At 44.2% G+C, this 22,880-nt stretch overlaps 1 protein-coding gene across 2 annotated transcripts in view; it reads left to right on the top strand.

Moving 5' to 3' along the window:
• The window catches only part of LOC115154261 (E3 ubiquitin-protein ligase TRIM37), a 33,540-nt gene extending 11,764 nt beyond the window's left edge, over positions 1 to 21,776 (top strand). Inside the window, exons 13-25 of one of the 2 annotated variants that reach the window (XM_029700300.1) lie at positions 1,584 to 1,660; positions 1,757 to 1,936; positions 2,044 to 2,158; positions 2,254 to 2,454; positions 3,387 to 3,523; positions 12,369 to 12,451; positions 13,704 to 13,892; positions 14,060 to 14,359; positions 15,876 to 16,004; positions 16,204 to 16,393; positions 18,559 to 18,668; positions 19,061 to 19,207; positions 19,395 to 21,776. In XM_029700300.1, the coding sequence (XP_029556160.1) occupies positions 1,584 to 1,660; positions 1,757 to 1,936; positions 2,044 to 2,158; positions 2,254 to 2,454; positions 3,387 to 3,523; positions 12,369 to 12,451; positions 13,704 to 13,892; positions 14,060 to 14,359; positions 15,876 to 16,004; positions 16,204 to 16,393; positions 18,559 to 18,668; positions 19,061 to 19,207; positions 19,395 to 19,453 (1,917 nt within the window). In that variant the 3' untranslated portion in view covers positions 19,454 to 21,776. Of the gene's footprint in view, positions 1 to 1,583; positions 1,661 to 1,756; positions 1,937 to 2,043; positions 2,159 to 2,253; positions 2,455 to 3,386; positions 3,524 to 12,368; positions 12,452 to 13,703; positions 13,893 to 14,059; positions 14,360 to 15,806; positions 16,005 to 16,203; positions 16,394 to 18,558; positions 18,669 to 19,060; positions 19,208 to 19,394 lie in introns of both variants that reach the window. The other variant, XM_029700299.1, reaches the window with a different exon arrangement.
• Positions 21,777 to 22,880: the final 1,104 nt, after the last annotated feature.

The following is a 22,880-nucleotide window of genomic DNA, read 5'->3' as shown; positions in this document are numbered from 1 at the left end:
TACGGGTTCAAGCAGTGAAGCTGGTTTCTTCTGTTTTATTATTATAATACCGGTTTTTCTTACAAGGGAAATGTAACATGCCAAATTCCTGTGAGATGGTAAGGCAGAGAGTGCAACTTGACATGTAGATAAATGCCAATTGGCCACAAGGTGGTGCTATAACAGGCGCTTGAAATTGCGTACTCTGAAAGGTCCTGCGCCTCACCCCATATAACCTAGGGTCCTGGAATTCAGTACATAGGTCCCTCTTCTCACAAGGAACAAATTTGCCTCAAGGACCCAAAAGGTCTGTCATAATGGATTTTACAGCATTTTGAATTTTGTGAAAAACACTTAAATCACATATCCTCCAGGACCACTGGGTCAATCTGGATTAACCTTCACATGGCATCTATGGACCAAGGTCTCAACTGAATATTTTCCAGACTAGCATGTCGAACAACATGGTGCTACTGACCAATAAACGTTCATGTGAGTGTTGCCTGGCACATTAATGCATATCAATCAGATATTAATACTTGTATTGTAACCAAACTTGGTACACATGTTCAAAACACTGTCAAGACTCAACATATGCAAGCATATGCAGATCGACCGTGTTGGAGCTATAACGGCACATGTTTATATCTCTCGATCTGTTTGGCTCGGTGATGAAATTTGGCACACATGCTATGAGTCTAGCTAATCTGTAAAGTATGGTTCAGTTTGGCCGCATGTGGGTGCTGTTGGACAAATAATAATTAATGCAAGCTTATTGCGGCCATATTGTTTGAGCAAGAGTCTTGGAAAATATTGTGTTTGAAGATAGATGATATATACCACATTTGGTGCCGATCAGCCTTGCGGTTTTGGAGAAAAAGAATGACCGATCTGCACAAAACTTGATGTATGACCTCTATGGACCAAGGTCTCTTAATGCTAAATAACACACTAGTATATCAAACAACTTGACCAATAAACATTATTGTGGGCATGGTCTGGCACATAAATGCATATAAATCAGACACTGATGATCGTATTGTAACAACTTGGTACATATGTCCCAAACATAGGCAAGCACATTCAGATCGACCACACGATGATGCTATAACGGGCACATGTTTATATCTCTTGATCTGTTTGAGTCAGAGTGATGAAATTTGGCAACCATGTTCAGGGATATGAGTCTAGCTAAGCTGTAAAGTATGGTTCAGATTGGCCACATTGTAGCGCTGTTGGACAGGAAAAAAACATTCATGCAAGCTCATTGGCTCATAGCGGCCATATTGTTTGAGCTGGAGTCCTGGAAAATATAGGGTTTGAAGACATGGGTACATAGATGCTATGTACCAATCGGTCCATTTGGTTCTGGAGAAGAAGACGTGTAAAGTATTTCATTTTGAAAACTGGTGCTGCTCAATTAACCAAAATTAGTTTTTAACAACTAATTGACCGATGTCGGTTCAATTATTTGAATTCAGTTTTAAGTTTTTCTCTGTCAACTCAATGTGAACATTGCACAGTTTCTCTAGAGATAAATCCGATCCAGCTTGAACCCCTGCTTGCTGCTTGCAGCTATATTGTGTGTTTGTTTTTCCCTTCAGGATGGCAACGGTGTGGTGCGCGGCAACTATCTGTCCGTTTTCTTGGAACTATCTGCAGGACTCCCTGAAACATCAAAGTATGTTTTTGTAAAATGATTGTCATTCTCTTTCTTTGAATTGAAGTTTTCACTTGAATTTGTCACCTTCAACGTGTGTATTTTCTGTGTCTATAGATATGAGTACCGTGTGGAGATGGTCCACCAGGCCTCCAGCGACCCCACTAAGAACATCATCAGGGAGTTTGCATCAGACTTTGAGGTGGGGGAGTGCTGGGGCTACAATCGCTTCTTCAGACTGGACCTGTTGGCCAGCGAGGGCTACCTCAACATGCAGACTGACACCCTGGTCCTCAGGTTACCAATAATACTAATAGAGAGAAAGATGCCATTTCTAACTCTGGGTTTAGTGTCTTCATTGAAGTCATTTTTGACTGCTGAGTTGACTTTTCTCTCCTGAACAGGTATCAGGTGCGTTCGCCCACTTTCTTCCAGAAGTGCAGAGACCAGTACTGGTACATCAGCCAGCTGGAGTCAGCCCAGTCCAGCTACATCCAGCAGATCAACAACCTCAAAGAGGTGTGGGTTTTAGATCACCACAAATTCATCTCTAATTAATCTAAACTAAAATGATTTGCGTTAACTCATTGCATATTATTTATCCACGTTGTCAGAGGCTGGCCATTGAGCTGTTCCGTAGGCAAAAGTCTCGCAGCTCGTCCCCTCCTGACCGGCGCCTGGGCCCCTCGACCTCGGAGAGAGACTCCCGCTCAGGGAAAGGTTCCGTGGCTGAGGACGGCTGCCAGACCACTGCCACCGAGACCAAAGAGGAAGAAGAGGAGGAGGAGGAGAAGACCCAGCACGATGACTCCAATGTGAGTCACTCAAACATTAGCACTTTGTCATCATATTCATGATGACCACAGAGGTTCACTCTGTATTGGTTCATATTTGTGATTCAAGATGGTGCACACAACACATGATCATAGTACCCAAACACACCGATTAGAAACTCTTAAGTTTTATAGCTCTGTATGTCTCGATCCCAATGGTCGAAACAGTTAAATGTTGTGTGGATACGATAGTCTCCTTCATATTTACACAGGGGAGCAACTTTGGTTTTAGAAATGGGGGAGGATATATTTATTTATATTTTATCCAGTCGGATAAACACCGCTCAGAGACGTCCGCAGGGTCCTAAAGCACACCGTTGCCTTGTTTTGTATCACATTCCAATGATAAAACTGGGACAAAAATGTAATTTCAGAATGTGGGGTGGACATATCCCCCCTCATCCCCAGTGAAAGTTGCTCCCCTGTATTCACATAACCACTGGGGTCGAAACATTGTTACATAAAAATCCAGGAAGCAAATAATATTTGTCTCAGATTAAAATGTATGGCATTGTAAAAACAACCCATCAATAGTCTATAGCACTGGACAAAATTAGATTTCAGAAACACTTATTAATCATTCCGCCCTTTTTCCACCTAAAATGTCTCCAGTCCTACTTAAGGGCTGACCTCAGCATGCATTATCATAAGGTGTCTCAGGAGGGAGATGGGGCACAGTACAGGAGAAATGCTTGCTGTGTCAGCAGCTGTGCTCTAGGCTGCATGTTGTCTGAACGTTGCGCTAATGTTGCATTAATGTTAAAGTATAGTCATGAACTGTCTGACGGGGGACCTTAAGCATGCACTATTTTATCAGATGAAGATAAAACACAGTGTAGTAGGAAAAGCTGTGTCAGGGGTTAAGCACTAAATGCTGTTATGTAAATGCTGTGCTAACGTTGTGGTGTGGTCAGGAGCTGTCTGACGGGGACTTGGAAGTGGACTGTCTGACGGGGGACGAGGAGGTGAACCCTCTGGACGGTAGCAGCACCTCGGGCAGCTCCACGGCAACGAGCAACACAGAGGAGAACGACATCGACGAGGAGACCATGTGAGTGACCTAGCGCCACTGTCACCCTTAACCACAGAGCTTTCTCTCTAGTTTTAGTCACCCAATTATTTGGGGGGGAAAATGCAGAAATGATATCCACATCCTCAAATAAAACTTTATTTGTCACATGCTCCGAATACAACAGGTGTAGTAGACCTTACCGTGAAATACTTACAATCCCTAAACCAACAATGCATTTAAAAAAAAGAGATAAAATATTTACCAAATAAACAAAAGTAAAAAATGTATATAAAGTAAAATAACAATGAGGCTATATTCGGGGGTACCGGTATTGAGTTAATGTGCGGGTGTACAGGTTAGTCAAGGTAATTTGTACATGTAGGTAGGGGTAAAGTAACTATGCATATATAATAAACAGCAAGTAGCAGCAGTGTAAAAACAAATGTGGGGTGGTCATTGTAAATAGTGCGGGTGGCCATTTTGATTAATTGTTCAGCAGTCTTATGGCTTGGGGGTAGAAGCTGTTAAGGAGCCTTTTGGTCCTAGACTTGGCTCTCCGGTACCGCTTGCTGTGCGGTAGCAGAGAGAACAGTCTATGACTAGGGTGGCTGGAGTCTTTGAACATTTTGGGGGCTTTCCTCTGACAATGCATAGTATAATAACTCCTGGATGTCAGGAAGCTTGACCCCAGTGATGTACTGGGCCGTACGCACTACCCTCTGTAGCGCCTTACGGTTGGATGCCGAGCAGTTGTCACGCCAGGCGGTGATGCAACCGGTCAGGATGCTCTCGATCATTACATCGATCTTATCATTACAATGACTTGTTGGACACCCTCTGTCCCAACCTGGGTATTGCTAGTTGGAGTGTAGTTTTGATATGGGTCGTGTATGAGGACTTTTTCAACGTGTTTTCAAACCCCTGAGCCCGAAGAGACTGTGTGTGGAGTGCAGGGCTGTTGCTGGAGCCTTAGTCTCACATGTTCTCTCTCTCTCCTCCACCCCCTCACTGTGAGCTCACCAGATGAGCCATCAGTGAGTCATCACTGCTCCTCATACTGCCTGGCTGAGTGCAAAAAAACAACACGAAGCTCTCCAGCTCCATCCACGCACACTCATACACATACACTAGGGTTGAATATTTTCCAGAAAATCAACCAATTTTCTTTCCTGGGAAAATTGCAACCATATCACGGTATTCCCATTCAAACCGGAAATGCTATTTTAAAGCACATAACATCAGCGTAAAATATGGACAGGAATCTAATGGTTTCTTGTTGTAGTTGTCACAATTGAATCAACTGAAAATGTCTGTCAGTCACCACACAATTTGTTGATGTAGCTTAGTTTAAATGTAGGCCTAAAATATGAGGTTATTAGCCTACAGACTAGTGAACATTACATTTGTTTTATCTTACCACCGAAAGATGTCAGCTGGCTTGTTGGCCCCTTTCTCTCCCCTTGCACCTGGCTATCAGGGGAATTTCAGGAGGTTGTTTTTACTTTATGATATTCACCACTTTAAGCAAGCTTTGTCACAGGGAACATATTTGATTCTCCGCTAAACAGACAGACAAGCAGGTAGGCCTAGTAGTGGAGATTCAGTTGATCAAATACCTGCGAATCTGACTAGTCAAACCCATGGATTCGCTTTTGTTATTGTGACATGTTGCAAATGTCTATTTCCTCGAGCGTGTTTGTGGATACAATGTACCAGCCATTTTGTTAAGAGTGAGTAGCTGCAGTTTATATTTTTGAGACTGCCAGTGTCACAAAGATAGCTTGGAGATTTGTGAATACAAGATGGAGATTGCTTTCAGTAAGTAACTGCTTTGAGAAGTCAGTAATGCAATTTATAGAAGTCATGCAAGAAAGTGGTGTTTTCTATTGGAGACTTTACATTGAGAAGGCTCAATATGGTAGGCTACTAGCATTGTGATGACTATTTCTATTATTATTTTTTCTTTTTATGCTGTTTTCTCCCCAATTTCGTGGTATCCAATTGGTAGTTAGTCTTGTCTCATCGCTGCAACTCCCGTACGGGAGAGGCGAAGGAGGGGAGCCGTGCGTCCTCCAAAACATAACCCAACCAAGCCGCACTGCTTCTTGACACAATGCCCACTTAACCCTGAAGCACCAATGTGTCAGAGGAAACACTGTGCACCTGGCGACCGTGTCAACGTGCACTGCGCCCAGCCCGCCACAGGAGTTGCTAGTGCGCGATGTGACAGGGACATCCCTGCTGGCCAAACCCTCCCCTAACCTGGCCGACGCTGGGCCAATTGTGCACCGCCCCGTTGGATTCCCGGTCGCGGCCGGCTGCGACAGAGCCTGGACTCAAACCCAGAATCTCTTAGACCACTGCGCCACTCGGGAGGCTCTACGATTACTGGTCTAATGTAAGCTATGGATGAAGCCAGAGAGTTGACATGTCCGGTTCATGCATGCAGCTATTAGCACATGTATTTTTGCATTAGTGCTACATTATTATTGGTCCACAGGTCCCATCAATATTTCTCGGGAAACGCGAAGGAGCTTAGTCGGGAAGTCCCGGGGTACTGGTCACCAGTGAACCCTAATACATACATACATACATACATACATACATACATACATACATACATACATACATACATACATACATACATACATACATACATACATACATACATACATACATACATACAGTTTAGGCAAATACATTTAAACTCAGTTCTTCACAATTCTTGACATTTAATCCTAGTAATAATTCCCTGTCTTAGGTCAGTTAGGATCACAACTTTATTTTAAGAATGTGAAATGTCAGGATAATAGTAGTTATATACACTGCTCAAAAAAATAAAGGGAACACTTAAACAACACAATGTAACTCCAAGTCAATCACACTTCTGTGAAATCAAACTGTCCACTTAGGAAGCAACACTGATTGACAATACATTTCACATGCTGTTGTGCAAATGGAATAGACAACAGGTGGAAATTATAGGCAATTAGCAAGACACCCCCAATAAAGGAGTGGTTCTGCAGGTGGGGACCACAGACGACTTCTCAGTTCCTATGCTTCCTGGCTGATGTTTTGATCACTTTTGAATGCTGGCGGTGCTTTCACTCTAGTGGTAGCATGAGACGGAGTCTACAACCCACACAAGTGGCTCAGGTAGTGCAGCTCATCCAGGATGGCACATCAATGCGAGCTGTGGCAAGAAGGTTTGCTGTGTCTGTCAGCGTAGTGTCCAGAGCATGGAGGCGCTACCAGGAGACAGGCCAGTACATCAGGAGACGTGGAGGAGGCTATAGGAGGGCAACAACCCAGCAGCAGGACTGCTGCCTCCGCCTTTGTGCAAGGAGGAGCAGGAGAAGCACTGCCAGAGCCCTGCAAAATGACCTCCAGCAGGCCACAAATGTGCATGCGTCTGCTCAAACGGTCAGAAACAGACTCCATGAGGGTGGTATGAGGGCCCGACGTCCACAGGTGGGGGTTGTGCTTACAGCCCAACACCGTGCATGACGTTTGGCATTTGCCAGAGAACACCAAGATTGGCAAATTCGCCACTGGCGCCCTGTGCTCTTCACAGATGAAAGCAGGTTCACACTAAGCACGTGACAGACGTGACAGAGTCTGGAGACGCCGTGGAGAACGTTCTGCTGCCTGCAACATCCTCCAGCATGACCGGTTTGGCGGTGGGTCAGTCATGGTGTGGGGTGGCATTTCTTTGGGGGGCCGCACAGCCCTCCATGTGCTCGCCAGAGGTAGCCTGACTGCCATTAGGTACCGAGATGAGATCTTCAGACCCCTTGTGAGACCATATGCTGGTGCGGTTGGCCCTGGGTTCCTCCTAATGCAAGACAATGCTAGACCTCATGTGGCTGGAGTGTGTCAGCAGTTCCTGCAAGAGGAAGGCATTGATGCTATGGACTGGCCTGCCCGTTCCCCAGACCTGAATCCAATTGAGCACATCTGGGACATCATGTCTCGCTCCATCCACCAACGCCACGTTGCACCACAGACTGTCCAGGAGTTGGCGGATGCTTTAGTCCAGGTCTGGGAGGAGATCCCTCAGGAGACCATCCGCCACCTCATCAGGAGCATGCCCAGGCGTTGTAGGGAGGTCATACAGGCACGTGGAGGCCACACACACTGAGCCTCATTTTGACTTGTTTTAAGGACATTACATCAAAGTTGGATCAGCCTGTAGTGTGGTTTTCCACTTAAATTTTGAGTGTGACTCCAAATCCAGACCTCCATGGGTTGATAAATTGGATTTCCATTGATTATTGTTGTGTGATTTTGTTGTCAGCACATTCAACTATGTAAAGAAAAAAGTATTTAATAAGATTATTTCTTTCATTCAGATCTAGGATGTGTTGTTTAAGTGTTCCCTTTATTTTTTTGAGCAGTATATTTCAGCTTTTATTTCCCAGTGGGTCAGAAGTTTACATACTCAATTAGTATTTGGTAGCATTGCCTTTAAATTGTTTAACTTCAAATGTTTCGGGTGGCCATCCACAAGCTTCCCACAATAAGTTGGGTGAATTTTGGCCCATTCCTCCTGACAGAGCTGGTGTAACTGAGTCAGGTTTGTAGGCCTCCTTGCTCGCACACGCTTTTTCAGTTCTGCCTACACATTTTCTATAGGATTGAGGTCAGGGCTTTGTGATGGCCACTCCAATACCTTGACTTTGTTGTCCTTAAGCCATTTTGCACAACTTTGGAAGTCAGCTTGGGGTCATTGTCCATTTGGAAGACCCATTTGCGACCAAGCTTCAACTTCCTGACTGATGTCTTGAGATGTTGCTTCAATATATTCACATAATTTTCCTTCCTCATGTAGCCATCTATTTTGTGAAGTGCACCAGACCCTCCTGCAGCAAAGCACCCCCACAACATGATGCTGCCACCCCCGTGCTTCACGGTTGGGATGGTGTTCTTCGGCTTGCAAGCCTCCCCCTTTTCCTCCAAACATAATGATGGTCATTATAGCCAAACAGTTCTATTTTTGTTTCATCAGACCAGAGGACATTTCTCCAAAAAGTATGATCTTTGTCCCCATGTGCAGTTGCAAACCGTAGTCTGGCTTTTTTTATGGTGGTTTTGGAGCAGTGGCTTCTTCCTTGCTGAGCGGCCTTTCAGGTTATGTCGATATAGGACTCGTTTTACTGTGGATATAGATACTTTTGCACCTGTTTCCTCCAGCGTCTTCACAAGGTCCTTTGCTGTTGTTCTGGGATTGATTTGCACTTTTCGCACCAAAGTACGTTCATCTCTAGGAGACAGAACATGTCTCCTTCCTGAGCGGTATGTATGACGGCTTCGTGGTCCCATTGTGTTAATACTTGCATACTATTGTTCGTACAGATGAACGTGGTACCTTCAGGCGTTTGGAAATTGCTCCCAAGGATGAACCAGACTTGTGGAGGTCTACAATATTTTTCCTGAGGTCCTGGCTGATTTCTTTTGATTTTCCTATGATGTCAAGCAAAGAGGCACTGAGTTTGAAGGTAGGCCTTGAAATACATCCACAGGTACACCTAAAATTGACTCAAATGATGTCAATTAACCTATCAGAAGCTTCTAAAGCCATGACATCATTTTCTGGAATTTTCCATGCTGTTTAAAGGCACAGTCAACTTAGTGTATGTAAACTTCTGACCTACTGGAATTGCGGTACAGTGAATTATAAGTGAAATAATCTGTCTGTAAACAATTGCTGGAAAAATGACTTGTGTCATGCACAAAGTAGATGTCCTAACTGACTTGCCAAAACTATAGTTTGTTAACAATACATTTGTGGAGTGGTTGAAAAAACACATTTTAATGACTCCAACCTAAGTGTATGTAACCTTCCAGAACAGCCTGAATTCTTCGGAGCATGGGAACGTTACTCAATTGGTATTAAGGGACCTAACGTGTACCAGTAACATTCCCCTCACCATTACACCACCGCAACCAGTCTTTACCGTTGAAACCAGGCAGGATGGTGCCATGGACTCCCGCTGCTTACACCAAATTCTCAGCCATCAGCATGACGCAACAGGAACCAAGATTCGTTGGACCAGGCAATGTTTTTCCACTCCTCAATTGTCCAGTGTTGGTGATCGGGTGCCCACTGTAGCCGCTTCTTCTTGTTCATAGTGACAGGAGTGGAACCCGGTGTGTCGTCTGCTGCATTAGCCCATCCTTGACAAGGACAGACGAGTTGTGTGTTTCGAGATACCATTCGGCACATCACTGTTGTACTGCACCGTTATTTGCATGTTTGTGGCCCACCTGTTAGCTTGCACGATTCTTGCCGTTTTCCTTCGACCTGTCATCAACAAGCTGTTTTCGCCTACAGGACTGCCAGTCAGCGGATGTTTTTTTATTTGTCGCACCATTGTCGATAAACACTAGACATTGTCATGTGTGAAAAGCCCAGGAGGCTGTCCATTTCTGAGATACTGGAACGGCACGCCTGGCACCGACGATCATACCATGCTCAAAGTCGCTTAGGTGTAACGTTCAATAGAACAGTAACTGAATGCCTCTGCCTGTCTGCTTTATATAACAAGCCACAGCCACGTGACTCACTGTCTGTAGGAGCGACCCATTTTCATGAATGGGGTGTGTAACAAGCGGGACACTGAGTGTACCTACACATTATCACATATGGACCGTATACATAAACACTCACAGAAGGGCTTCCTACGTCTTCATACAGACATGGATGCACAAATATAAATATATATATATATATATATATATATATATATATATATATATATATATATATATATATATATATATATATACACACACACACACACAACATAGAGACCCCCACACACACACACACACACACACAGAAATAGACACATTGTCCAATCTCCCATGCCTTTAGGGGGAAACTACAGTCAATTGACATCCCCACTCTCTGCCCACAAGGCACTTCTCTCACTCACTCAAATGCTGTAGGTCCTGTACGGCTTATTCTATTTTTTTCTCTGGTTGGACAGATGCTTTGGGATGTGTTGCTCCGCCGTTCCACTGTCTATAAATGCGCTGAGTGATGCCACGGCGAGTGAGACGCTCTGCTGGAGATCTGACTCATGTTGTACTGGAGTCTGATACAATAGCTGCTGTGTTTCCCCTGTTATCCCCTCCTCTCCCCCAGGGCATACCTAAAGGAATGTGTACAGGGCTTTCTTAAGCAGACCAATGTATACCAGCATGCATTAAGTACATACGGACACCTTACTTGAATACTCTCAAATGGGCGAGCACATCCCATGGGGCCATTGGGCTGCTAAAAGAACTGAATGACTTGTCATGAAGCTGTACCATTCCAGAGAGAACATTGCAGTGCACTGTCCATCCAGTTCATCAGTAGAGATACAGTGCGTTCAGAAAGTATTCAGACCCCTTGACTTTTTCCACATTTTGTTACGTTACAGCCTTATTCTAAAATGAATTAAATTGTTTTTTCCCCCCTCATCAATCTACACACAATACCCCATAATGACAAAGCAAAAACAGGGTTTTAGACATTTTTGCACATAAAAAAATTTATTATCACATTTACATTCACATTTTTACTCAGTACATTGTTGAAGCACCTTTGGCAGCGATTACAACCTCAAGTCTTGTTGGGTATGACACTACAAGCTTAGCACACCTGTATTTGGGGAGTTTCTCCCATTTCTTCTCTGCAGATCCTCTCAAGCTCTGTCAGGTTGGTTGTGGCGCATCGCTGCACAGCTATTTTCAGGTCTCCCCAGAGATGTACGATTGGGTTCAAGTCCGGGCTCTGGCTGGGCCGCTCAAGGACATTGAGACTTGTCCCGAAGCCACTCCTTCGTTGTCTTGGCTGTGTGCTTAGGGTCCTTGTCCTGTTGGAAGGTGAACCTTCATCCCAGTCTGAGGTTCCTGAGTGTTCTATAGTATGTTTTCATCAAGGATCTCTCTGTACTTGGCTCTGTTCATCTTTCCCTCGATCCTGACTAGTCTCCCAGTCCCTGCCACTGAAAACTACCCCACAGCATGATGTTGCCACTACCATGCTTCACCGTAGGGATGGTGCCAGGTTACCTCCAGATGTGACGCTTGGCATTCAGGCCAAGAGTTCAACCTTGGTTTCATCAGACCAGAGAACCTTGTTTCTCATGGTCAGTCCTTTAGGTGCCTTTTGGCAAACTCCAAGTGGGCTGCCATGTGCCTTTTACTGAGGAGTTGCTTCCATCTGGCCACTCTACCATAAAGGCCTGATTTTATTAAATTTGCTAACATTTCTAAAACCAGTTTTTCGCTTTGTCATTATGGGGTATTGTGTGTAAATTGAGGAAACATTTTTTATTTAATTTTAGTAAAAGGCTGTAATGTAACAAAATGTGGAAAAAAGGAAGGAGTCTGAATACTTTCCGAATGCACTGTATATGGTTGGTCTGTTCTAACACAGAGCACTTTGTGTCTAATCACCCTAAGAAGCTTATTGATGAGGGAACACTTCTCTCTGTGATTTAGGGAGTCCTGGACACACTTTCTAATTTGAGTTGCTGGTCAAGCCAAGGTCTTGCGTAAGCTGATTTATTAGTTGGCTCATAATGTCATCTCCCGGCCTTAGTATTGACCAAGGAACTGGATGTTCCTTAAGTTTCTATATCCTTAGAGGCCCATGTAGGGAACCAAATGTCCCCAAATGGTCATTTCTTGTAACAATAAATCGGCAAATGAAACCAATTGATCAGCTCAGTCAATTGAAATGATAGGTAGACCCTTTTCATGTGTTGCCATGGTTTAGGCATCTGTCAGTTTTAGTGGTAGTTGTCAGCTAAAGGTTTAGTCTTATTTTGACCCTGACATTGCAGCAACGTTGTTCCCAGTCCAGACATTGATGGTCTCTGGTTCTCAGGTCTGGGGAGAATGATGTGGAGTTCAGTGGGAACCTGGAGATGGAGGAGGGAGAACTGCCTGACGATGTGGCAGGGGCAGCAGGTAACCTCCTCCTCCACTTTGTCTCTCTCTCTCTCTCTCTCTCTACTCCCTCCTTTTCCCCCTCCCTCCTTTTCTTTCTATCCCCTTCTCTCATCCTCTCTCCCTACTTCTCCTTTCTTTCTGTATGCCATCTTTCTCTCCTCTTTTCTATCTAGTTATCTCTATCTCACTCATCAGATCTCTCTTTCGTGTGTGTTTTAGTGTAATGGGGCTTAAAGACGATGACTCATTGTCAGTGTGAGGACTTGTCATGGGTGCTGATGTTGAACGGTTTAAGTGTGTTGTGTGGAAAGGTGGTAGCTGCAGTGGATTAAAACGCAACCAAAGGGGAGTGTAAAGGGCTGCATAACAATGCTTAGATTTGCATGCTTGAAGTGTGTCCTGTTAGAAGCCTACTCTTCAGTACTTTAACTGATTTCAACTTTAGCAACTCAGTATTGGCCGCCCTTAAACTCTGACATGTTGGCTGTCTCTTTTACTTACTATCTGACTCTCTCCTCTGAAAGGAAAATATCCATTATTACATGCCCCATGCCTCACATTGGTTTATTTACATTTATTCATTAAACATTGGCTGCAAAGTGGATTATTGTCCCCGCTGCCATTTCCAATCTCTTGCCTTCTCAATTGCTCATTGTATGCAGACCTTAATGATTTTTCTGCTGCTCTCTCATAGCTGTGCACTGGCTGACTCAATACTGCAGTTTTTATTTTCATTTTTTATTTAACCTTTATTTAACTAGGCAAGTCAGTTAAGAACAAATTCTTATTTTCAATGACACCATAGGAACAGTGGGCTAACTGCCTTGTTCGGGGGCAGAACAACAGATTTTTACCTTGTCAGCTCGGGGATAGATTTTGCAACCTTTCGGTTACTAGTCCAACGCTCTAACCACAAGGCTACCTGCTGCCCCTGTGACATGGCTAGAGTTTAATTTAATCTTTGTGGAGGAGTTATCTTGTCTGAAATGGGTCTACTGTAACTCATAATGGAGCGTGAGCTGTTGAGCAGCCATAGCACTCCTCTGTGTGATAAACCTAATAAATAAAGATTTCCTTTTGCAACTAGTATTCACTATGCCCTATTCCAAACTCATTCAAATCATCAGTTGACTCCCCTTGGTACTTCTACTGCACTCGATAGGTAGAAGCATCCAGTATAGTTCACCTTTGGTCTCCAATTCCCCTTTGCAACTGTCCCCTCACCATTGTATCTCTGAAAGTACATCTGACTCTCCCCTGTCTCTCCCAGGAGGCTCTAACCATGGGGCCAGGTGTCTGAGGCGTGGTGGAGGTCTCTCCTCCACTGGCAGCAACAACAGTCTGCTGGAGATTGACCCAGTCATCCTCATCCAGCTACTGGACCTGAAGGAACACAGCAATGTGGAGTCACTATGGGGCCTACAGCCCAGACCCCCTGCTTCCCTGTTGCACAGCCAAGGTAGGTGGTCTCTCTCACGGCGTATCCGGTGTATGTCACAATACATATTTTGTTCTACTCTGTACTGGGTAGCCAAGCTAGGGCACAGTCACAAACATTAGGACAAGTGCTAATAGCCACTTAATCTCTTCATCGTGCTTGTCCATCTCCTCTATACCTCTCTTCAGTCCAAGTCCAGTCCAGAAAGGAGCGGGGCGAGCGCCGGCCTCAGGCAGTGAGGAGGGGAGCCCCAGACTCAGGGGTCCTGATCCGGCTCAAGGCCCAGATGGCTGAGGTGCGCAGTAAGATGACGGATGTCAAGTTTCAGCTGGAGGCGCGGGGGGAGGCCAGGGCAGGACCCTCTGGCGGAGCCACAGGGGAACAGGGGCCCTCTTACCACGCAGACTCAGACCTGGGACCCAGCAGAAAGTCCACAGAGCTGGATCTGATGGGGAAAGGACCTGGGGCCTCCAGACAATGTCGCTCTGGTGAGTGGTGCTCAGGGTTGGGGAGTAACAGATTACATGTAAAATATCTTTGACACCTTTTCTGTTTTCTTAATGACATTCAAATTAGCATTGGGGAAAAAAAGGCATGTTTAAGTTTGTTCCGCCTGAGCAAGTCTGACCACAAGTCAGAGACCACTATGATGACACACCAAATGTGTTGATGGAATGCGGGAAAAGAGCAGGAATAGGCTTTTGTAGGCTACAGTCCAAGCTATGTCTTCCAATGGTGCGACTGCTGTCGGCATCCAAAGATGATCCAACTTGAATAAACGCTTGGAGGTAAGGATGACAGCAGTGGTCTGGCCTACGGGCGATATGTATATCACTTATTATTGATAACTGCATGGAGCATTGATGTGAATCACACTGCTGCTCTCTTATTTAACTATACTGAACAAAAATATAAAGGCAATATGCAACAATTTCAAAGATTTTAGTGAGTTACAGTTCATATATGAATATCGGTCAATTTAAATAAATAAATTAGGCCCTAATCTATAGATTTCACATGACTGGGAATACAGATATTCATCTGTTGGTCACAGATACCTTAAAAAACAGGTCAGGGTGTGGATCAGAAAACCAGTCAGTATCTGGTGTGACCACTATTTGCCTCATGCAGCATGACACCTTTTGTATAGAGTTGATCAGGCTGTTGATTGTGGCCTGTGGAATGTTGTCCCACTCTTCAATGGCTGTGCGAAGTTTCTGGATATTGGCGGGAACTGGAACACACTGTCGTACACGTCGATCCAGAGCATCCCAAACATGCTCAATGGGTGACATGTCTTGTAAGGATGCAGGCCATGGAACAACTGGGACATTTTCAGCTTCCAGGAATTGTGTACAGATCCTTGCGACATGGGGCTGTGCATTATCATGCTGAAACATGAGGTGATGATGGGGGATGAATGGCACAACAATGGGCCTCAAGATCTCATCACGGTATCTATGTGCATTCAACTTGCCATCGATAAAATGCAATTGTGTTCGTTGTCCGTAGCTGATGCCTGCCCATACCATAATCCCACAACATTGACATCGGTTGTGAGGCCTGTTGGACGTACAGCCAATTTCTCTAAAACGATGTTGGAGGTGGGTTTGGTAGAGAAATGAACATTTTAAATTCTCTGGTAACATCTCAGGTGGGCATTCCTGCAGCCAGCATGCCAATTGCACACTCCCTCAAAACTTGAGACATATGTGGCATTATGTTGTGGGGCAAAATTGCACATTTTAGTTGCCTTTTAGTGTCCCCAGTTAAGTTTACAATTCTGGACAGGTAACTGTAACAGATAACATTTAGAAAGTAACTTGCCCAACCCTGTTGGTGCTACACACCTTCACTGTACACAATACACTCTACAATCTGTGGAATTGGATAGCATTTCACAGCACAGCGCTTTCTACGGTTGACTCTAAACAGGTAGCTGGGCAGCTATCGACTGCTCAGTCAGATGTTCATCCAGCTGTGATGCTGTGGTTTGTGTGGCAGGAGGGAAGAAGGCCTTGTCTCCCAAGCAGGAGTGCAGTGGGCTGGGCCTGAGGAGAGCTACAGACGGAGTGGAGAAGGAGTCGAGAGGCCAGAGCGGTGAAGAGTTGTCCACCCCCAACGGATCAGAAGGTCAGTAGTAAACCCAGGTAGAGGTTGGGTTAGCAGTGTTTAGACCTGCACCAGTGATGACACACCGCCATGGCTCCACCTAAGTACCCAAATGTATGGTTGTCACGTGTCACACTAATTTGTAAAACATTCATGCAATGCACCAAAAGCGAATGACTTCTGACTGAGCAGTGTTTCCCTGTGCTGTGTCATACTGTAGGAGCCCTGAAGCCACACAGCATGCAGAGCTCCCCTCCTTCTCTGGGCAGCTCATCGTCCTGCTCCGACAGCAAGCCCTGCATTTCCAAACACGACCAGGAGCAGCTCTACGGGGCCGACCTGTACGCTCTGGGGGGCCTCAACGGCATCTCCACCTCCACCATAGCACGACCCAGGACCCAGCCCATGGGGTAAGACTAACACCCTGTTCTTAAATCTATCCCTAGCCCTTATGCATTAGTGGCGATCCAAAGTGCTTGGATTGAAATTCCATTTCCCCCACTTCAAAAATGATTTTTTTCTATAGTCCAGGTGCTTGGAGAAGGGCATAATTTATTTATCAAGTGTTTACCCCCTGCCAAAGCCTCTCCAATTTAACCATTTGTTTTAGGCGTTATATTTGTTTTGAGCCACAGTGATACTATTTTTTTGTATTACTTTACTGTGCCAACCTATTTGGACTACTGCTGATCTAGCTACAGTGGGGGGGGAAAGTATTTGATCCCCTGCTGATTTTGTACGTTTGCCCACTTACAAAGAAATGATCAGTCTATAATTTTAATAGTAGGTTTATTTGAACAGTGAGAGACAGAATAACAACAAAAAATTCCAGAAAAACGCATGTCAAAAATGTTAGAAAATGATTTGCATTTTAATGAGGGAAATAAGTATTTGACGCCTCTGCAAAACATGACTTAGTACTTGGTGGCAAAACCCTTGTTGGCAATCACAGAGGTCAGACGTTTCTTGTAGTTGGCCACCAGGTTTGCACACATCTCAGGAGGGATTTTTTCCCACTCCTCTTTGCAGATCTTCTCCAAGTCATTAAGGTTTCGAGGCTGACGTTTGGCAACTCGAACCTTCAGCTCCCTCCACAGATTTTATATGGGATTAAGGTCTGGAGACTGGCTAGGCCACTCCAGGACCGTAATGTGCTTCTTCTTGAGCCACTCCTTTGTTGCCTTGGCCGTGTGTTTTGGGTCATTGTCACGCTGGAATACCCATCCACGACCCATTTTCAATGCCCTGGCTGAGGGAAGGAGGTTCTCACCCAAGATTTGACGGTACATGGCCCCGTCCATCGTCCCTTTGATGCGGTGAAGTTGTCCTGTCCCCTTAGCAGAAAAACACCCCCAAAGCATAATGTTTCCACCTCCATGTTTGACGGTGGGGATGGTCTTCTTGGGGTCAGAGGCAGCATTCCTCCTCCAAAAACGGCGAGTTGAGTTGATGTCAAAGAGCTCCATTTTGGTCTCATCTGACCACAACACTTTCACCAGTTGTCCTCTGAGTCATTCAGATGTTCATTGGCAGACTTCAGACGGGCCTGTATATGTATTCTTGAGCAGGGGGACCTTGCGGGCGCTGCAGGATTTCAGTCCTTCACGGCGTAGTGTGTTACCAATTGTTTTGTTGGTGACTATGGTCCCAGCTGCCTTAAGATCATTGACAAGATCCTCCCGTGTAGTTCTGGGCTGATTCCTGACCGTTCTCATGATCATTGCAACTCCACGAGGTGAGATCTTGCATGGAGCCCCAGGCCGAGGGAGATTGACAGTTCTTTTGTGTTTCTTCCATTTGCGAATAATCGCACCAAATGTTGTCACCTTCTCACCAAGCTGCTTGGCGATGGTCTTGTAGCCCATTCCAGCCTTGTGTAGGTCTACAATCTTGTCCCTAACATCCTTGGAGAGCTCTTTGGTCTTGGCCATGGTGGAGAGTTTGGAATCTGATTGATTGATTGCTTCTGTGGACAGGTCTTTTTACAGGTAACAAGCTGCGGTTAGGAGCACTCCCTTTAAAAGTGTGCTCCTAATCTCAGCTCGTTACCTGTATAAAAGACACCTGGGAGGCCAGAAATCTTTCTGATTGAGAGTGGGTCAAATACTTATTTCCGTCATTAAAATGCAAATCAATTTATAACATTTTTGACATGCGTTTTCTGGATATTTTTGTTGTTATTCTGTCTCTCACTGTTCAAATAAACCTACCATTAAAATTATAGACTGATCCTTTCTTTGTCAGTGGGCAAACGTACAAAATCAGCAAGGGATCAAATACTTTTTTCCCCCACTGTAACTAGACTGGAATTTCTGAATTTATGCACCACCTTATTTTGGTATTAAATTGGTTTTCCCAACAGACCAAGCAGGGCTGAGAGTGAGCTTTTCTCTAAACTGTTTAGCTTTGAAATAGACCAGCAACTAGAGTGGTGAAATTATTTGCTTTCTCTCTCTTACCAAAAGTATCCCAACAGTACCTTTAGAAAGAAAGGAAGAAAATGATTCCCATGTGAATTGAAATCAATATCATTTGTGGTTTAAACAAATGGCAAATCAACCTCAACCTCCCTTAGGTCCGGCCTGCTGACGGACATCTCTCTGGACTGTGACTTGGAGGAGACGGCTGAGGTCCGCCAGTCACTGCTCTCCCTGGCAGAGGGACCCTCTTCACACCCTGACGAAAGTGAGCCCTTCTGCTCTAACCCCCCCCACTTTTCATCTGTGGATAAAATATACTGTAATCTAATACCATACTGGAGGTAGAGTTAAAAGCTTCTTGGTGAAGGGAATTTTAAAGGATGTTTATTCTGCAGTTTTACCCTTAATGATCTTGGGGATGAGTTGGTGTCTAGAGAGGGAGAAAGAGAGAGGTGGTGTCTATTCGGCCCTATGCAGGATGAGGTGTGCTCTTGGCGATGATGGTGTTTCCCTTACCTCTGAGATGCCGCTATATTGGTCTTGGTGGTTCCCCCACTCTGTTACATGTGCCTTTTCTCCCTCTTTCTATCTTTCTGCTGTTTTCCTTTCTGTGTCACTCTGTTTTCCTTTGTGCCCCCCGCTCTTTCTGTCTGTCAGGTCATCTTGTCCATAAGCAGACGGTGGTGCTGCTGCCAGGTATGAGCAGTGACAGTGAGATCGACTGTGACACGGAGAACGAAGACGAGGTGGTGGCCCTGGAGGCTGGAGACTGTCGCTATGATGCCCAGGCACTGCCCTGTGCAGGTCAATATTGTTACCTGCCACACACACATATATATGTGTAACCCCTTCACTTAAACACACATACATTAGTGTGGAGTCTCATTTCTGCACACTTAACACATTTTAGCCTCAAATCAGCTTGCCAGTACCGTGGAAGGAAATGAATGCTAAGCTCAGTGTTTTAAATGCTTCTGTTCTTTCCTCCCAGGGGCCCAGTTGAACTCTGACGACCTGTGCTTCACCACAGGAGAGAACACCGAGAGGTGATTCCCCTCCAACATGGCGTCCACAGCCGGTCTAAACAGCAGTGTATATAACTTTAAAGTACACAAGCACTTGTGTAGACATTTGCATGCAGTCATTCTAGTCACCGGCAACCCCAAATGCAATGAGAATGCTACAACTCACTAAGTGAGCACCTTGATGATGACTGCAAAATATGTAAATATATTTGATCACTTTTATTAATCTCCATTTATATTTAAATGTAAATTGGATTAAATATGAGTTAGAATGAGGCGAGGAACAATATATTTGCGAGAGACATTCTTTAGGCTGTCGTGGTGAAAAGTAAAATAGTAACATTTTATCATATGTAACTAACCTCATGGTTGATGTTTGCAACGTTTTAAATATTCTGATTGGGCTTTGGTCTGGACATCGTGAGCTCTGGTGAATTTTGAGAAATAAGCACAGTGCACCTGCTTCACAACAGAAAGAGAACCTTAAAATCTCTCTGCCTTTCTGATTCAATGAGGTGCTATTGATGTGTTTGTGTGGAGGAGCACAGTCCGGTAGGCATCACACAGTGCTGTAATGAACACCCCATTCTTGAAAACAGTCTGAGCGAATGCCTTGAAGTGGACGCATTTGGTACCTTTATTCCTGTATCACCATTGATTTAAAACTTGTTAGGAAGTCCCTTTCTGGGCAAATCTTATCAATGCAAACTACTGTATTTCGTCTGCTACCCCCGGTAGATTGGAGTTGCTTGCCCCCCAGTAAATCTTTCAGAACAAGAACCAGTTTTGCTGCTGTGTAGACACATTGAAGGATGTATCAATGGTACATCCTTCTCTGGCATGTGTAAGAGATCGCTACCTTCTGAATGTGTATTGAGTAGTTTCTTAGTAGAGAAATAGGCATGACTCTTGCTCACAGTAGCGGATTTTGACCAAATTGATTATTCACACTGAACTTTCTTGGTTGACAGTCTGGGCTTCAAGTGCTTTTTAACCTGATCTCGTAATTAAACATCAAAGCTGATGTACCTTATCCGTACATACAGGGTTCTTTCTTTCACCAGTAAGTGTTTTCTGCAGCCCTTGTCCAATCAAGATGAGCTCTGTAACATAGACATGTATGTAGGTGGTGTTTTTAAGTTTTCTGCCCTAATGCTATCTTAACTCTTTTTCTGTATTGTGTGCGCAACTCCTCCCAGTTCAGCTGTTCTGCTCGTCTTTGAAAAAATGGGTCCATAAAAATTCACACATTTTCACTTCTATGAAGCAGATGTAATTTCATTTTCAACTTGGTGGATTCCTTTCTCTTTTAAAAAAATGGATCCAAATGTCACATTCCGTCGTCTTGATTCTAGATTATTTTATTTAGCTTGTTTTCTGGGCAAAATTTGACCACGGCAATATTTGGAAAGTCATTTGTTTGACAGAGACGTGTAAATAAGTGTTTGTTTTGTACAAAGGCTTCCCAACAGTGATGTAAAGTGTTCTGTTCTTTAAAGCATGTCATTAGAGCGATTTTCATTCAATATCCTTTTTGCCCATCAGAGGGTGCCAACTCTTCCTTGTAGTTGAGCTGTGTGACCGTGGACCATTTTATTTACACAGTAACATTTTATTATTTTCAACCCTTGAAAAGCAATCTGACGACCACACTAGCATCCACATGGACATCATAGCAGAAACTGTACTCTTTGTACCATGGAGAACAATGAACACTGACAGACTTTCTTCATTGAAATGTACACTGAAGAGGTGACCCAACTGAATCTGTAAACATTTCTATCCCTTGAAAGGGAGATGTGGAAGATGTCTTGAAGTATACTGGTGTGCATTGACTAATAAGGAAATATGTTCTGAATGGAGAGCTCAGTGGTTTACACTATAAATATCTTCATTCAGCTGTAGGATGCCTGATGTTTACCCCCAGCTGCACAGCCTCCTAATGTTCCATCATGTGTGCCTAAAACCGCATGGCTTCAATGGAGTTGAACAGGCAGATGGAGGGTGGACAATATGCTTTAAACCTCTTATTGTGCACTTGTATATACAGCTCCAGATTCATCCTGATATAGTCTAATTGTATCTATTTCACTGTCTGTTCACTATGCACATTTCTGTTTGTGCCCAGGTTTTAGCTGTGTGTTTGTCTGAGTGGGAAAGGTACTAGAAAGAGGGTGATTAGATGGTTTCAAGTGTTCATGCTTTCCTTTGTGTCTACCATGAGTGTTTTATTTTATATTGTCCCAGAATGCAGTGGGATTTTTATTTGTTGGGTATGTATGTCATTTTTTGTTGTAACTAATAGAATATGACATTTAACAAATAAAATATTTTATGGTTTCTTGAAACTGAACGTGTGTTACCTAAATATGGAAATACTTATGAAATGGCTCAATTTATGTAACAATGAAAATCCTGTTTTTGTTTTATCGAACATCAACTGTATGAGAGCTCCATTGCAGATGAGGGGTAACTCCCACTGTTGTGGTTGCCTCCACGTCTCTTGAGGTCTGCGTTGTATAGGAGGGTGGGTGGTAGGGGCTCAGTCTGCCAGGTTGGCGTGGCTAGAGATTGAGCTCAACAGAGATTACTTGGGTGAGTGAACGTTGGCACTGGCCATGTCCTGCTTGAATCCGGCCAGCACCAACTCTTCCCTCTTTCAGAAAGCCACCATGCCAAGAAGCGGGGCTTTATTTAGGAGGATTGAAGAGGACATGTTGCACATTAGTCCGCAGCCCAGAAAGCCCCATAAGAATTGACATGACTCAAGTTACTGTTATCCTACTACAGGTAAATAGTCTGTTTAGCAGGTTTCCCTCATCCCATTTCTAACCACCCCATAATGTTGTATATGTATTCACATTACCAACATATGTAATGTGCTACGAAGCTACTTCAGTGCCATCACTAGTGCTCCACTTCATACCAATGTTTTCTTGGGTAATTGCTCACATTAGTTTGAATTGATTCTCATGAATAAGTTGTTTTGAACTGCTGACGGATTTGAACAGCTTTCTAGGTCTAAAACAGGTTGGTTAGTGTGTCGTCAATAAGGCCACAATGTACAGGTCATAATGTACCCTGTAATGTCTCTTCCCATCATGTTATGATAGTTTTTGATATCTGTTAAGGTTATGTTCAGAAAGTGCCTCAGCTCTTCCACTGAAAATGTCCATATTGTTATCCCCCTTTTCCTTACCCCTGAATTTCATCACTCATTGATTTCACCCAAACTAGAACAGCAGATCGAATACATCCAGATTAAGGCCTTGATTCGATCAGATCAAGCGTTAACTGGCGATAGCTGACACATGCATAGCTTTGTTTTGGCGATGTTGGTGTAACTGCGATAGAGCTGTCAAATCAGTGAGCAGCTGCTCTTGTGATCATTGTCACAAAGTCACACCCACCCATTTACATTAGAATGGGTGTCAAACCCACTCCATGGAGGG

The sequence above is a fragment of the Salmo trutta genome, chromosome 19 (assembly GCF_901001165.1).
Source record: "Salmo trutta chromosome 19, fSalTru1.1, whole genome shotgun sequence".
In the NCBI taxonomy this organism is placed as follows: Eukaryota; Metazoa; Chordata; class Actinopteri; order Salmoniformes; family Salmonidae; genus Salmo; species Salmo trutta.
Note: the sequence above shows the minus strand (reverse complement) of the source record. Positions and strands in the feature narration are given on the sequence as shown.